Source organism: Pinus tabuliformis, chromosome 2_2 (assembly GCF_031772625.1).
Source record: "Pinus tabuliformis cultivar Carrire ecotype Pingquan chromosome 2_2, CPIR1, whole genome shotgun sequence".
In the NCBI taxonomy this organism is placed as follows: domain Eukaryota; kingdom Viridiplantae; phylum Streptophyta; class Pinopsida; order Pinales; family Pinaceae; genus Pinus; species Pinus tabuliformis.
The window spans coordinates 73,275,900-73,292,771 of NC_142300.1; the positions used below are offsets into that span (position 1 = coordinate 73,275,900).

The 16,872-nt window shown below is 37.0% G+C and overlaps 1 protein-coding gene across 1 annotated transcript in view; it reads right to left on the bottom strand.

Moving 5' to 3' along the window:
- ABCB28 (non-intrinsic ABC protein 8) overlaps positions 1-16,872 on the bottom strand; it is a 507,377-nt gene that overhangs the window by 145,668 nt on the left and 344,837 nt on the right. Inside the window, exons 6-8 of the mRNA XM_089404304.1 lie at positions 15,428-15,528; positions 15,145-15,195; positions 14,834-14,962 (exon numbers count right to left, since the gene is read on the bottom strand). Of these exons, the coding sequence (XP_089260430.1) occupies positions 14,834-14,962; positions 15,145-15,195; positions 15,428-15,528 (281 nt within the window). The remainder of the gene's footprint in view (positions 1-14,833; positions 14,963-15,144; positions 15,196-15,427; positions 15,529-16,872) is intronic.

The following is a 16,872-nucleotide window of genomic DNA, read 5'->3' on the forward strand; positions in this document are numbered from 1 at the left end:
TGTTTTCAGCAAAATTTATTTTTCAGTTGTTAAATGTATGGATATGGGAAAGGGCATTTAACTATTTTGGAGAAATAGGTGAAACTGAAAACCGGGTGGGAAATGAGAAATTTTTACATGGTATCAGAGCTTGAGTGCTGAAGTGCAGTTTGGGACAGCAAGGAGGAAAATTACAGCCTGCTGATTTTTCACTCAAAAAATTCCAGCACGCTGATTTTTCACAAACAGCAGTTTTATCTTTACTACAGCAGTGCTATTTTTTAGTTTTAGGACAGCTGGATGTCATTGGGATTGAGGTGGAGGATAAGTTGGATGGGCATTCCAATTATAGCGTTTGGAAGGAGAGAATGCAGAGTTTTTTGAGGAGGCAGAAGTCTGGGACATCATGGTGCATACCACACAGAACCCTGTTGTTGTGCCTACTGATGCCACTCAGTTGGCTAATTATAATAAAAAGAACAACAAGGGTAAGAGATTGATTCTAGACGGAGTCAAAGACCATTGCATTCCTCATGTGAGAGGAAAGAGAAATGCCCATGAGATGTGGATAGCATTGTCCAATCTCTACCAGAGTACCAATGAGAACCGGAAAATGGTCCTGAAGGAGAAGCTGAAGACCATTAAGATGGGTAATGATAGTGCAGCTGGATATCTCACAAAGATTACTAATGTGAGAGATGAGTTGGCAACAGTTGGAGAGGTCATTCCACCCACTGAGTTGGTGTGGATTGCAATGAATGGCCTCCCCCGTTCATGGATGAACTTTGCTGATGGGGTTTGTGCACGTGAGACCCTTCCCACATGGGAGAGGTTTTGGGATGATTGCATTCAGACAGAGATCAGGAAAGGTCAGCTTGGGGCAGCCAAGCCAGTTGAGCAGGATGAGGATGTAGCACTGTTGGCAGGAGGCAAGAAAGGCAAAGGGAAGAAGCAGGCTTCCACAAGCAATGGTGGGGGCAAAGGCAAAGGTAAAGGTAAACAGGATAACACACAGAAGGACTATTCCAAGGTGAAGTGTTGGAATTGTCAAAAGATGGGACACTATGCAGTTGTGTGTCCGGAGAAGAAGAAGAAGAAGGGGAAGAACCAGAGCATGGTAGCTTCAGCAGAGGTTGAGGACTTTACAGACTGTTTTGACCGGGAGTTTGCGTTCACTGCGTGTAAGTCCTCTAATGCAGGATCACCTGCCACTCAGGCTCAGAGGGAGCATGCTTTTCCCTCGATTAACGGAGCATCTTCAGGTATCTGGTATGTGGACAGTGGGGCTTCACGTCACATGACAGGAGTCCGTGAGTACTTCTCAGAGCTTTCAGAGAGTGGCACTGATATAGAAGTAGTACTCAGTGATGACAGAGTTGTTAGAGCAGTCGGTGTGGGGACACTGACATTTCAGAGGGAGTCCAAACCTCCCTTGAAGGTGTCAGATGTTCTTTATGTGCCAGGGATGAAGAAGAACCTCATATCTGTCTCAGCTTTGGAGGACAGAGGATATGAGGTACTGTTCAGGGGAGGACAGGTGTTGATGTATCCCAAGGGCACTCCAGCTGATTCAGCTAGAGTGATAGGTGTACGCCATGCATAGGTGTACAAGTTTGCATTCCAACCCCTTTTGGCATTGAGCAGTAGTACCGACAGCAGAGCTAGCGGTTCTGAGTTGTGTGAGATTTGGCACCATAAGATGGGGCATATGTATCATGGAGCCTTGAGGACCTTGCGGGAGATCACTACAGGTGTGCCAGATTTCAGTACTGATCACTTTGATACTTGCAGAGGATGTGCGATGGGCAAGTTTGCCAAATCCCCTTTTCCCAACAGTGACAGCAGAGCGACTGGGATACTTGATTTGATTCATTCCGATGTGAGCGGTCGGATGTCTCATGTTTCCTTGAGTGGATATGAGTACTATGTTTTATTCATTGATGATCACTCCAGGAGGACCTGGATTTATTTTTTGAAGACCAAGAGTGAGGTCTTCAAGCGGTTTCAGGAGTTCAGAGCTTTTGTTGAGACACAGACAGGTCGGAAGATCTAGTCCCTGAAGACGGACAATGGGGGAGAGTACACCCTTGGAGAGTTTGTTGACTATTGTGCAGAGGCAGGCATTAGGAGGGAGTTCACTGTTCCTTACAACCCCCAGTAGAACAGGGTTGCAGAGAGGAAGAACAGATCCATCGGAGGGGCTGCCAAAGCCATGTTACATGATCAGGGGTTGCCATTGTTCTTGTGGACAGAGGTCTGCAACACAGCTGTTTATTTGCAGAACAAGAGTCCACATCGTGCCTTGGGGCACATGACTCCGGAGGAGGCTTTTTCTGGGAAGAAGCCTGATATTGGTCATCTTCGTATCTTTGGGTGCATTACATACTCTTACATACCCAAGGAGAAGAGGACCAAACTAGAGCCCACCGCAGAGAAGGGTATCTTTGTGGGCTACAGTGAGACCTCAAAGGCCTTTCAGATTTACATTCCTGCACAGAGGAAAGTTGTTGTCAAGCGGGATGTGAAGTTCGAGGAGGACAGGGCCTTTAGGAGATCACGTGAGTTAGAGTATCTGGATTAACCAGACCCTCAGCAGCAGTTGAGTCAGTCACAGAGATCCAGTGGGCAGGGATCAGGAGGATCCGGAGGTACATCTATGAGGATGTCAGGTCTGTCAGTGAGCAGTGGCTCACCAAGCCAGAGGGGTGGTGCTCCGGGTAACATGCAGAGCAGTTCAGTAGGGAGTCCATTGATGGACAGTTCACACAGTACCTCAGCTTCTACAGGTTCAGGTGCAGGAAGGAGGACAGCAGAAAGAGAGTCAGGAGTTCAGGCTTCTGATGATGATGAGGAGGAGGAGTTTCATTCTCCAATGGGAGAAGTACGCTCAGGGAAGAGGAAGCCCAAGTGGCTTTAGGCCACCTTGAGAGATGCCACATCTGTTGCTGAGCCTAAGAGGCTGGTCAGAGAGAGTAGACCACCTGAGAGGTTTTGTAGCTATATGGCAATGACTACCAGCATCCTTGACTCTGAGCCTTCTAGCTATGAGGAGGCAACTAGTCAGCAGGTCTGGAGAGAGGCCATGCAGGAGGAGTATTCTTCTATCATGAAGAATGATGTTTGGGAGGTGGTGTCGAGGCCTGAGGGCAAATCCGTGGTTACTTCCAGATGGCTTTACAAGGTAAAGCATGCTGCAGATGGCAGCATTGAGAAATTCAAAGCGAGGTTTGTGGCTAGAGGGTTCTCCCAGGTAGAGGGAGTTGATTATGAGGAGACCTTCGCTCCCGTGGCTCGATATACTTCGATCCGCTCCATTATATCGATAGCAGCAGAGATGGGTTGGAAGATCCACCAGATGGATGTGAAGACTGCATTTCTCAATGGCTTCATACAGGAGGAGGTAAACATTGAGCAGCCACAGGGCTTTGAGGTGCATGGGAAGGAGTCCCATGTGTGCAGACTGAAGAAGGCCCTTTATGGCCTAAAGCAAGCTCCCAGAGCTTGGTACTCTAGGATAGATACATACTTGCAGGGGATGGGTTTCACAAAGAGTGAGGCAAATCCGAACCTTTACTATATTGTGATAGGTGAGGAGCCTCTCATTCTAGTGTTGTATGTGGATGACTTGGTCATTACAGGGGCAGAGAGACTCATAGAGCACTATAAGAGAGATCTTGCGACGGAGTTTGAGATGAAGAATATCGGCTTGATGCATTACTTTTTGGGTTTGGAGGTGTGGCAGGAGGAGGGGCATTTCTTCCTAGGGCAGGGGAAGTATATTGTGGACATCCTTGGCAGATTCCACATGGAGGATTGTAAACCCATGTCGACACCGATGATCACCAACTGGAAGAAGCTTCATGCTTCGGATTCCGAGTTGGTGGATCCCACATTGTACAGGCAGCTGATTGGTTCCTTGATGTATTTGGTCAACACTAGACCAGATATTTGTTTTGCAGTCAACACGATGAGTCAGTTTATGTGTGAACCTAGGAAGGCTCACTGGGTGGCTGCAAAACACATTTTGCGGTACTTGCAGGGGGCAGTGGATTATGGTCTGGACTACAGGCAGGGGGATGGAGTGAGATTGGCAGGTTATACTGATTCTAATTGGGCAGGTTGTGCTTCTAATAGGAAGAGCACTTCAGGGTGTTGTTTTGGGTTGGGTTCGGCAGTAGTGTCATGGTTCAGCCGGAAGCAGCAGTCAGTAGCATTGAGTTCAGCGGAAGCAGAGTATATGGCAGCAAGTCTAGCTAGTTGTGAGGCCATACAGGTCAAAGCATATCGGGATCAAATATCATTTCATCAGAGACTATGTTCAAAAGGGAGCTGTGAAGCTTGAGTATATTCCTACTGATGAGTAGGTTGCAGATATTCTTACCAAAGCCTTACCACGGGGCAAGCATGTCTACTTTAGAGACAAGATGGGTGTGGTGAAGAACACCTTCCTCGGTAAGAGGGAGTGTTTAAATTTGGTACTTGAGGACAGGTGGTTCCCTAAGACGTTGATCTTTGGCCTAGGGAAAAGTGTCCAAAAGAATTTAATTTTTCTCCTAAAGTGACTTTATAATTTTTATAAAGTCAAATCTAATTTAAAAGTGATTTTAAGTGTTAAAGTTACTAAAGTCTAATTTTAAAGTGACTTTAATAAAGCCAATGTAAAATTAGAAAGGAAAAGTGACTTTGGAAATAAATGACTAAGTGGGTCTTTATTAAAGTGGGGTGAATTAAAAAATAGAAAGTGAGATTTAAATGAGCATTTAATCTCAGCCCTAGATCTCAATCTATCTCAGCCATTGGATTTAGGGATTCCCCAAAAGTCACTTAGGGTTAGATTAAAGGAGGAAAAGGAGGAAAAGGTCATTTATTCTTTCATGAGCAGATTGAGAGAAGGAGAGCAAGAGAGCAAGGGAGATTTCTGGATAAGGAGGAGAAGGAGGCAGCATTTTAGCAAATCCGTACACTCACTTAGTACACAGTGAAAGGCAGATATTGGGCACGATTTTCTAGAAATCCGTACAGCAAGTGCACAGAAATCGAGGAGCAGAAATCTGTACAGCAAGTGGCTGTACCTTGGCACGCAAATCGAGGCAAATCTGTACAGTTGTACTGCTGGTTTTTCTGCACACAAATTGAGGAAATCCGTACAACGTATTTATGACATCTTGCACGCTTTTCTAAGCAGGTCATACAGCAGCATTTAAGGCTGAAATTTGGGCACAAAAATCGAGGAGGCCGTACAACATTTATTGCTATTCTGTTTTGCTGTTTGCAAGTTTTTTCCAGTTGGCTATGAGGCACGGAAAATGAGATAAGTTGTAAAATTTGCTTGCTGATTTTTGTTGAATATTTTCTCTCACTGTAAAAGGCATTTTCCAGAAATAAGAAGAAGCTTTCGAACTGGTTTTCCCCAAGAGTTGTAGGGGGTTTTTCCAGGGTCACCTTCACCAAAAAGCACAGTGTTTAAATGTGTTGAATGGCTGTGTGCTGATTTTTATTTCTGCATTTTCCAGCATTCTGTAATTTTTCCAGAATTTGCGTTTTCAGCGAAATTTATTTTTCAATTGTTAAATGTATGGATATGGGAAAGGGCATTTAACTATTTTGGAGAAATAAGGTGAAACTGAAAACCGAGGTGGGAAATGAGAAATTTTTACATCAGATAAATAAAATATTTCAATGCCCATATTAGATAACATCATTTTATATCAACCTTATATAGGAAAAAATAAAGCAATTGAAATTAAAAATTTTCTTATATTTTCACTTTCTTGCAATGTGTAATTTATTTCATTCTTAATATAGAGTTGATATATAACATTTAAAAAATATTAATAACCAAAAGAAACATTTAATATGGGTTATAAATCAAATATTTCAATATGCATGTTGAGTAAAATATTTTAACACTATATCTATATATATATATATATATATATATAGATAGAGAGAGAGAGAGAGAGAGAGTTCTTATCCTAATAATAGGTGCTTTCTAATTCAAGGTATGTTAATAAGAATTAAGAGATTTGTATGAGAATTTATATATTTTTATATAGAGAGAGAGAATTCTATGGATATATGTTTTCTATTTCAAAATATGAGAGGGGGTGTATTAACATTTTAATGTGGAAAATGTTAATCATAAATAAAATATTTCAATGTCAACTAAATATATATGATATAAAACAAGTGAAAATAAAAAAATTCTTATAGTTAAAACATTTTATTAGTGTGTTGTTTAAAACTAGCATAGATCCATATTAATTTTGGATCTACCAAGGGCTTAAAGAAATCAAGAAGTTTGCATATTGAAAAATTTGATCCATCCCAATACTTGATAGATCCAAAATTAAAATAAATATATACTGAAAATGCCTCTAATATTAAATAAGTAACTAAACATGGAGAACCCACTAAAATGGTTATATTCACTTGCAATATCGCACTTTTTCTTGAACTTTAGTTGTATCCTTATGCAAAATGGCAAGGAGACCTTGAAAAAGGTAGACGGGGAGAAGATGAATGTAAAGTTATCTAAGCATATTTTAAAAAGGAAAAGAACGAGTTCATGCAAACAAGGTGAGAAGAGTTAATATATCTAAGCAAGAACAACCCAACGATTTTTTGGCAAGAACTTCAACTAAAGAAGAAGCAAACTGAAAATAATATTACAATCAATCAATTGTTTGACTATGCAAGACAACTCTATGAGAAATAATTAGAGGTTGAGCCTCCTCTCAAGATAAACACAACTACAAAGCTTTTAACGTTACAGGAGGTGGAGGCAAGAATTAAGAAGTTGAAAACATGGAAGGCAAAGTAATTGGTTAACTTCAAGCAGAATATCTGAAGTGGGGAATGAACATTCTAGCACCGCACATCATCGAAATATTCAACAACGTCATTCGGCAAGAATTACCGAGAGATTGAACTACTAGTCTAGCAATACCCCTTTTTAAAGGTGGAGACATTAAAAATCCTTCCAATTATAAAACAATTATGATCAATCCTATGTTTGCAAAGCTTTTCGGCGGCATGGTAGAAAATAGAATAAGTAAGTGGACAGAAGTAAAAGAAAAGAGGGCAAAAGGGCAAACGGGTTTTAGGCTGAAACATTCTACAGTAGATCATGGTATCACATTGAGACACATTATGGAAAAGGTTTGGGGGGACAAAGAAGAAGTATTTTGTGGATTTGTTGACTTCAAAAAGGCATTTGAAACAATCCATAGAGATAAATTGTGATGTAGAATGGAAGAACTTGAAATTTCTTTGCATTATAGAGTCGTTGTCCATAGGCTTTATGAAGAGGTGAAAGTCAAAATTAGAACTTCACCAGGCATTTCAGAAAGTTTTAGAAGTGGCATCGAAGTCAAGCAAGATTTCCCTTTATCCCCTACCCTTTTTGGTTTATATATTGATAAATTGGAGGAGTGGCTAAATCTGCAAGGTGGGGATGGTGTTTGGTTAGGGGAGTTTGTGATAAAGTTTCTTTTATATGTTGATGACCTTGTATTGATTGCTAAATCAGCCCATGGATTGCAGATGCACCTATATGCCCTTGAGCATTTTTGTAAAGCAGTGGGGATGCAAGTCAATACCAATAAGACCAAAATAATGATTTTCTCTAATAAAAGGAAGCAAAGCCAGCATACATTCTTCTTTGAAGGCAACATTCTTGAAGAAGTAAATGAATACAAGTACCTTGGGATCAATTTCAACAACAAGCTTAATTGGGAGGACTACAGAAAGAAGAGAATTTTAGGAGGGTGGAAAGCATTATATGCACTTCAAAATAGATGTAGAGAGGCAGAGTTATGGGATTGGAAAACGATTAAAGTGCTTTTTGGACTCCTAGTTTGTCCAATGATATTATATGGGTGTGAACTGTGGGCTAGTAGCATCCATGTCTCAAAATGGAAATAGATTGAGAAAATCCAAAAACGCTTGATTATGAACAAGTTCAAAATAAAAAGTTTAGTTCCTTATGAGATAATGTTGAGTGAAACAAGAGTAGCTCCCATCGAAGCAATTGCTATGGTGCGTCTTATAAGGTACCTAAAAAGAATTGAGCAAATAGGAGTAGGTAGATGGCCTAAAGTTATCTTCAATGAAGGGATGAGTGAAAGAAAGAAATCATGGATGAGACAAAACAACAAATGCATGCAAAAATGGAATATTTACCTCAATGCCTGTCCCACAAATAGAAACGAGTTAAATAATTTTGTTATGGAGAAGTTTCGTAATCGTATATGGGGAAAAGAGTTGGGTAGAAAGAAGTACTATGTTCAGGAATTCAACCCCACTTGTGATCTCCAACAAAAACAGCACATTGGAGCTAGCATTTCATGGAGAGAAAAGAAATGTTCCACCAAGACTCCGGGACAGGGAGACGCGGGTGCAGGGAGACAAACAAGGGGGACGTGTGGGAGTACCCTCAAATTTTGTTGAAATTTAGGGGGGACGGGGGGACATCGGGGTATATAATTTTTTTCCTTTTTAATATATATATTTCAAATTCATATTCAATAATGAAAGCATAAATAGATGATACATACATAATTGAATTAAATAATGAAATACATTGATCCATACTCATCATTCTTACTAATACATACATGATTCATCCACAAACCATGAGATTCAATAATGAAATACTCTGATCCATATTTTTTATTCATTATTCACCATTCTAGAATCTACATTGATTTAAAAATTAAATTCATCATTCTAGATTCAAAATTGATTTAAAATTAAAATTCATCATTTATCATTCTAGAATCTAATTACTACTAAACAAAATAGGCTATAATAGATACTGAAATCTAAAGACTGAAATATTAAATTGATATAACTAAAACTCAAAAACAATGGAGTGACGAGTCTAAAAGTCACTCTAAAGTACACAGAGGGCTTGATGCTCTTGATTAAAAACTAATTCCATACCCTTATACATGACAAAATGCAATGGAAACATTGCAATCCATCAAATCCTCAATTCCTGAAAATTTGTTAAGTATGTTGGATTTTGAGTGCGATCTAAAATTCTACTTTCTCCATATGAAATCCAATGAGGTCAGAACCACTCTCAAACATCCTGAGTCATTTCATGGTAATGTTAAAAATTTAAGTAAAAGGATGAAAATGAAAGATAAAGGAGAATGTCACTTTTACTTTAAGAACTTAACATTACCATGAATTTCATAGCATTAGTAGGGAAATATGGTCAAATACTAGGTATTCCCTGTCATAAATCATTGTTTTCAAGCAAATTTAAGGGGGGACGCATAAACCATTTTGAGGGGGGACGTCCAGGTGTCCCCCGTTTGGGGAGTCGCGTCACCCACACTGGGGAAACGTCCCCGCCTGTGTCTCCCCGCGTCTCCCCAAAAGGGGGACGTGGGGAAACGTTTCCCTAGACGTCCCCTCGTCCCGGGAACGTGGTGTGTGAGGGTGCGTGCACCTGACCCTGGGGGACGCATCCCCATGGAACACTGGAGAAAAGATTCTTATTTCTCAATTAAGAACTAACTCGCATCAACTTCAGTGTGAAACGGGATGGTGGAAGAGACGTAAAGAACATGTGTGTGCTTTTTACACTTCTGGGGTAGTGGAATCAGAAAAGCATTTCATTTTGGAATGTGATGTTTTCAAAGACATCAGGACAATTATGGCAATATGTTAGCATCGATTCCTTGGCATTGTCTTTTCAGTGAGGGCAATGTTAAAAGGTTAGGTCAGCTCATCATCAATTTCAATGAGTAAAGGATTAAATTGCAAAAGGAAAAAAGCAGGGAGGCTAGTGGTCCCATAGACTGATTTTAGTCTTGTGGACGTTAAATATCATTCATTCATTATCAATGATCATTTTAACCTTTTTAGTTTTAAAGATACTTTAATCAAAAATACCTTTGAAACTTTTATTAGTTGAAACAACCAAACAATCGTCGCCCTTAACTTGGAATATCACCTTTTATATACAGGTGTTTTAAAGTTTAAACCTTGGGTGACTTTTAATATGATCACTTGCTGTTATGTGGCATCAAGTGGGGGGCCTACCATCACGATCTTCTAACAGAAATTAAGGACCCACCATTTAGCGATTCCTCCTTGCTGATTTGATATGATTTACAAGAAATTGTTGTGGCTCGACTTTATTAATCTCCTATTGTCAGTGCAATGGTTCTCGCAATTGACCATTTTTTGTTTAAGCATTAATATAATCAACCATATTGTAATCTATTAAAACATGTGGCAACACCAATCTGATTATGCGATCACACTATATGACACCTTGAACAGGCACGGCTCCTAGGTCGAACGACTATCAATCGTCATGGCTACAACTATCGAAGATGGGCTCAAGATGGTTGCTCTATAAGGCATGCATTTCAAATTGATGTTATCCGAGTGACCACATCACTTAAGACCCTGGATTAGATTCCAACAGCAATTAACTCCAACAGACTCTGTCACAGTACGTTGGGAATATATTTTTCTCAAGCAGTGTTTTTCCTCTTTAAATTGCACCAACGATGAGCTCTCAATTAAAATTGAAAGAGACAAAGTATGAGAAGAAATATTAGAAGCTCTAAGGTGAGACCTGCTCCACCTGGAGACTGTTAGATCTCACAACACATCCTATTCCATTCAGCCAAACATACATACATATATAGCAATACAGATTAGTTGGGAGGTTTGAACAACTCCCTAAGAAATAGGATCTGAATCCTAAATAAAACAACATAATCTTAACACTACAACAAACGCCTAATAATGAATTAATCACTAGATTTCTCCATTTATTCTAAGTCTCCCCCTTAATGGAGAAATGGATTTTCTACCACATCTAACATATCTCTAAATGACTCATACTTTTCCTTTCCAAGAGGCTTTGTGAAAATGCCAGCCACATTATCATTGGTATTACAATAAATTAAAGTTATTTCTTTAGACTACATCTTTTCCCTCACAAAATGATATTGAGTGTCAATATGTTTTGATCTTGCATGGTACACAGGATTATTAGCCAATTTGATGGATCTTTGATTGTCACACTTGATGATTGTAGGATTTTTCTGCTCTTCTCCAACGTGTTTGAGAATTCGCCGCAACCAAATTGCTTCACATATAGCACCACACAAGGCTTTATATTTAGCTTCAGTTGATGATAAAGAAACAGTTCGTTGTTTCTTGCTACTCCATGACACAATCCCGGATCCAATGCTGAATGCATATCCTGAGGTTGATCTTCTGTCATAAGGATTCCCGACCCAATCTAAATCAGAGTAACTTGCCAACTCAACATCAAAAACATCAGTATATTTAATACCATAATCAATAGTCCCCTTAAGGTATCACAGAACCCCCTTTGTTTCATTCCAATGGCTTTCAAGAGGCTTGGCCATAACTGACTCAACATGTTAACTGAATATGCAATATCTCGTCTAATTGTAGTGAGATAGTTCAGACTTCCACTAACTAACGATACAATGTGCCATCCACCTCTCCTGAGACCTAGTGATTAATTCATTATTAAGCGTTTGTTGTAGTGTGTTAAGATTATGTTGTTTTATTTAGGATTCAGATCCTATTTCTTAGGGAGTTGTTCAAACTTCCCAACTAATCTGTATTGCTATATATGTAGGTATGTTTGGCTTGAATGGAATAGAGTGTGTTGTGAGCTATGACAGTCTCCAAGTGGAACAAGTCTCACCTGAGAGCTACTCATTTTTCTTCTCATACTTTGTTTCTCTCAATTTTAATTTGGTATCAGAGAGCACAACGCACTCTATTCCATTCAGCCAAACATATGTAGATATATAGCAATACAGATTAGTTGGAGGTTTAAACAACTCCCTAAGAAATATGATCTGAATCCTAAATGAAACAACATAATCTTAACACACTACAACAAATGCGTAATAATAAATCAATCACTAGATTTCTCCATTAATTCTAAGTCTCTCTTCAGAAGAGATTTTGAATGTTAGATGGCCAAAGACCTGGATCGGAGATACTCTGAACAAGATGAATGTCAAAATGAGTGTGGCCAAAAACATGCAATTATGTTTACCAAGGGTAGCAAAAATTGATCAAACGGCTTAGTTAAAAAAATGTGAGTCAAGGACAAATAGGAATGCAGCTCCCATATACCAAATGAAAAGAACAAGTTCATATTCTAATTTGCTAAGAAAAGAAAAACGTTTAGTTTACATACTGTATATATAAGCATGACCAAGAGAGAGGTTTAATGTAGATTGGGAATGTAGTTTTGATACCCAATGAAAACAACAAAGTTAGTTCATTTATTAAAAGATATCTAATATAAAGGAAATAAATATCATAAAATAATGAATAAATATGAAATAAATATCTTAAAATAATGAATAAATATTAAATATGGGATCGTAATACTTCATTTACTAAAACATAATTTAATATAAGGAAACACAAATATAATAAAATAGTTGTGCCGCCTCAATCCTGTAGGGAAAATATGGTGTAGTATTTATAAAATGAAGTATTAGATTTAATAATAATAACAATTCAGTATGAAAAGATGTAACATTTATAAAATGAAGTATTTGATTAAATAATAATAATAATAATAATAATAATAATAATAATAATATATTAATTTAATTAAAACATAATCAATGGGTTCAATTCAATTTGTTATATTGTGATTTTGTTTTTACTAATAAAATTATAAATATGTTTTTTTCGATAAAAGAATTATAATATGCAAATCACATTCAAATAAATTTAAGTAATATTGATTGATATTTCAAAATTAATAAAAATACAAAAACTTAATAAATTTACTTAATATACATATAATTAAAAATAAGAATATTTACATATATGTGTGAAATTTAAATAGTATTGATTGATATTTCAAAATTAATAAACATACAAAAACTTAACAAATTTACTTAATATACATATTTTTAAAAATAAAATATATATGTTTACATATATATGTGAAATATATATAAAATAAAACGCATTTTACTATTTAAATTAGCATAATGATTCATATTTGTAGCTATTATACTTTAGGATTTCATATTGAAATTTAATTAACAAGGATATAAAAACTTAATACACTCTACATATATATATCAACGCTATGTCAAAAAAATGTCAAACGCATTTAATAAAATTAAAAATTAAAATAAAAAATAAAACAAATAAAATATATACAAAATTAAAAATAAAAATAAAAATAAAAAATATATATATAGATGTGAAATATATATAAATATAAATAATATTATTAAAAAATAGCATAGATCAATTTTGACTCCAAATCTACTAAGCACCAAAAAGAATCAAATTTTCGGTGTAAACATTTTATCAAATTTTGCATTCAAGTTTTCACACTCACAATGAATTACATTATATTCCTTAATTAAACCTTCAACCTTCCAATTCTTCCCTGCCAATCCCATTGATATTAGTAATGGCTATAGGACAACCAACCTGCAAAGCAGCACATAATCTCTTATCCTGGAGGTACTTGTATTCAGAGAGTTATGTTCTGAACTTATAACTCAGCTTAAATCTTCTTTTTGCAAGCAGTTGTTTCTCAACACACACGGAGGTTGGCTTCACTTGAGTTTTCCCTTTAACGTAACTTTATTAAATTTTAAATTGAGTCAACTCAACTTCTTCGTTATCAATGATGAACCTGAAATCTCTGATTCGGAGAGAACCAATTTTCATGGTGATCCCACCACGTACAAGACCAGAAAGGGAACCCACAAAACGCCTCAAGAGCTTCTGACCTTCAAAAAGAAAGTTGGCAACATATTTGAGGTGCTATTTGCATATGAAAAATGCACATTACTATATTCCCAATCTTTTCTTTCTGCGTGGAGATACCCAATAAATTCCCTTGACTATATATTTCACTATACCTAATATACTTGTAAATTACATAACAAACTTGGAAGTCACCATTACTGTTGACTATTCTTTAGTCATCTTGAGACATAATATAACTTCTTTCTTTCTTCTGCTCTAGAACCATGTCTGCATCATCCTTTTATAAAGTGGACGAAACCTAACTTTCAATCGTAGTGGCCCATCTAACTAGTATAAATGTAACAATGGATGAAAGTGGCCATCATTTCATTTCATTATTGTTTTAATAGCATTCCTATTTTTCTATAGCAGAGATTATAAAGCTATTAAAGGAAAAATTATCCAAATGCTTATTGCCAATCTAAGAGAGAAGTGTTCAAATAATCTGATAAAATCAAACAAATCAATGCATAATTCCACCATCAGCATAATTCCACCATCAGAAGTGGACATACCTGCTACTGTGCTACTACCTAGATACTATACTACAGCATCCATTAGAATGTGCAGACTCTCTTGTTACCTCACAAGCCAGCAAAGAAAGGTCTTGATTCCAAAACCGGTCCCTCAAACAGTAACAATTTCAAAGAAGGTTTTAAGGTGCCATGATAGTTTACAAAGAGCATTTACAATATAATCTTGAAGATTGTGAGGAATAATTTTTAAACAAATGTAAAATGAAGAAATTGCTTTCCTGTTGCATTGATAGAGCAGTGTCTCCTTTGTTACCAAACATTAAAATTTCAGAAGAATTTATAATTTATTTTACAGTGCATTCTCTCTCTCTGATATCTAAGTAGTTCAGCTTCTTTGATTTTGGATGTTGGTTGTGTAGTTTGCCATATATTTTTCCTTATCAAAAGGATTTAACTCTAATGCGGATGGAAAGGCATCCTTTTGTAACCACGATACTTAAATAGCAACTGATTCTTCAAACTTTCAAAATAGATATAAAATTTTAGCAGAAACAGAATATTCGTACCATTTTTACTTTGCTTCCACCAACACTGTACAGAGCCATCAATGAGACGTAAACCATGATTCTGGTCAATGATTCATTAACAGATTTCATCCATCCCAGTTTAATTCCACTTTTCTGATAAGAATGAACCTGCGATATTTCACAGACACGTGTTTCGGTAGAATTATCGCAAAAAACATTGAGATTCCAAAACTTCATATACAAAATGAATTAATAAAAAAACACCCTCCTTGTATATACTAAAATATTTTGACATAGTCGAACATACAATCTGAATTGTAGAATGCTTTTCCACATAATCAACACACTACCTGCTCAGAAAACGTGAACATTTGCCTCACTTCTCCACCAAAGGATCTCACCTGAACACATCAAAATGTACTTAGTAAAATAAAAAATTATTTTTCTGAGATAAATGCAATACCACCTTTCAAAGTTTTTCTTAACCCTTAGTTTGTGCGAAGTATGATAAAAACATCAGCTTAAGTTCTGAACATTATACGAGTGAAAATTATTTCCATCATCAGAGACTCACCAATATAGACTAAAGTAAAAGCCAAACAGTGGGCACAGCTGAATTTTGACACAACTTACTGTACGAATTGCTGAGAAAGTTTCAGCTGCACAATCAGAAATCTGTGCTTGAGCCTGCCCGTGTGCTTTGAAGATAGGTACTGTGGTGCGTTTATATACAGCTGTTCAAGTCAATTGATATCTACCAAATCAGACATAAAACATATGATGAATGGAACACATGTATCTTCTATATCAAACAGGACAGGGTTATAAATATAGAGGACTATTCTGACGTTAATGAATGAAATTGTGCAGCAAGAGAATCTTACATGCCAAAGATTTTCATCCACGCTTGAAGCATATGAAGAGAAAAGAGAGTATGTTGAGAGGATTACCATTGAAGCAGCCTGCTAGCCTACTCACGTTCTAAAGGGGTATGATCATGATTCACCACATCTAACATTTTTTGCATAATCAGAAGTCCCACATCTAGAGACAAACTGTATACCCATCCAAATCTCTCAACAAGATACTCCCCAATTCCTAGTGTTAGTTCCTACCATACCACAATTATAATGCGTCGCATGTGACTCCACCCCTTAACAATTTAAAATGGGAAAAAGACTTTACCATGGTACCTATAGAGAAAATCAGGGCAAGCAATCAATAATTTTTCTTTTTTCTTTCTTTTTTAGCATAATTCCTTCCTGGCTGGATTTCCTATTACCTTTACATGTGAAATATGAGTAGCAGAATTGTACACATGCAATAGCACATAGTTTTTAACTTATTTATAATGGAGTTCCTGAGCACATATAGAGGTGCTTACAATTCTCACGTAACTAAGTGCATTGTCCAACTTAACGCACCCTATGATAGTTTCGCAATGGTTTGATGATTATGAAATCAACATGCAAGTAGAAATGAAAATAGCAAGATATCATAATAAACCAGCTGCTACAATCCAGAAATTTGCATCGGTTGCACATAATTGCAGGTTGCATGTTGACTGGTATATTTTCTTTTCAAAAATGCATCTTATAATTCATTAATGCACAAAAGAAGATGCATCATACTATCATACATTCCCAGCCAAAGTAGGGGCACACCCATTTTCCCTTCCTATGCAGGGAAGAAGGGCAAGCATGTATCGCTCAGTCTAACTTCAAGGCAATCAATATCACTTCTAAAAATTCCTATCCGAACTGCAAACTGCACTGCCAAAACAGATTTGAAAATAGCAACTTCCACCAAGTAAAGAGGAGTATTTTCTCCATAGAAAGTGACTCGGCAATGTCTTCGTCATCTGATATTATAACATTAAGTTCTTCCTATCGTGATAAATGGAAATCAAATACTAAAGAAAACCAAGATAACTCCAGAGAATTCTCAGTGTTGAAATAATTAAACGAGAAGTGAAATCATTCTTATGAGTGTGGGATAGACTGAGATGCACATGAACGTGAAATAAAACATAAAGTATACAATAACCTAAAGTCAGAATGACTTGATCCTCATATGAT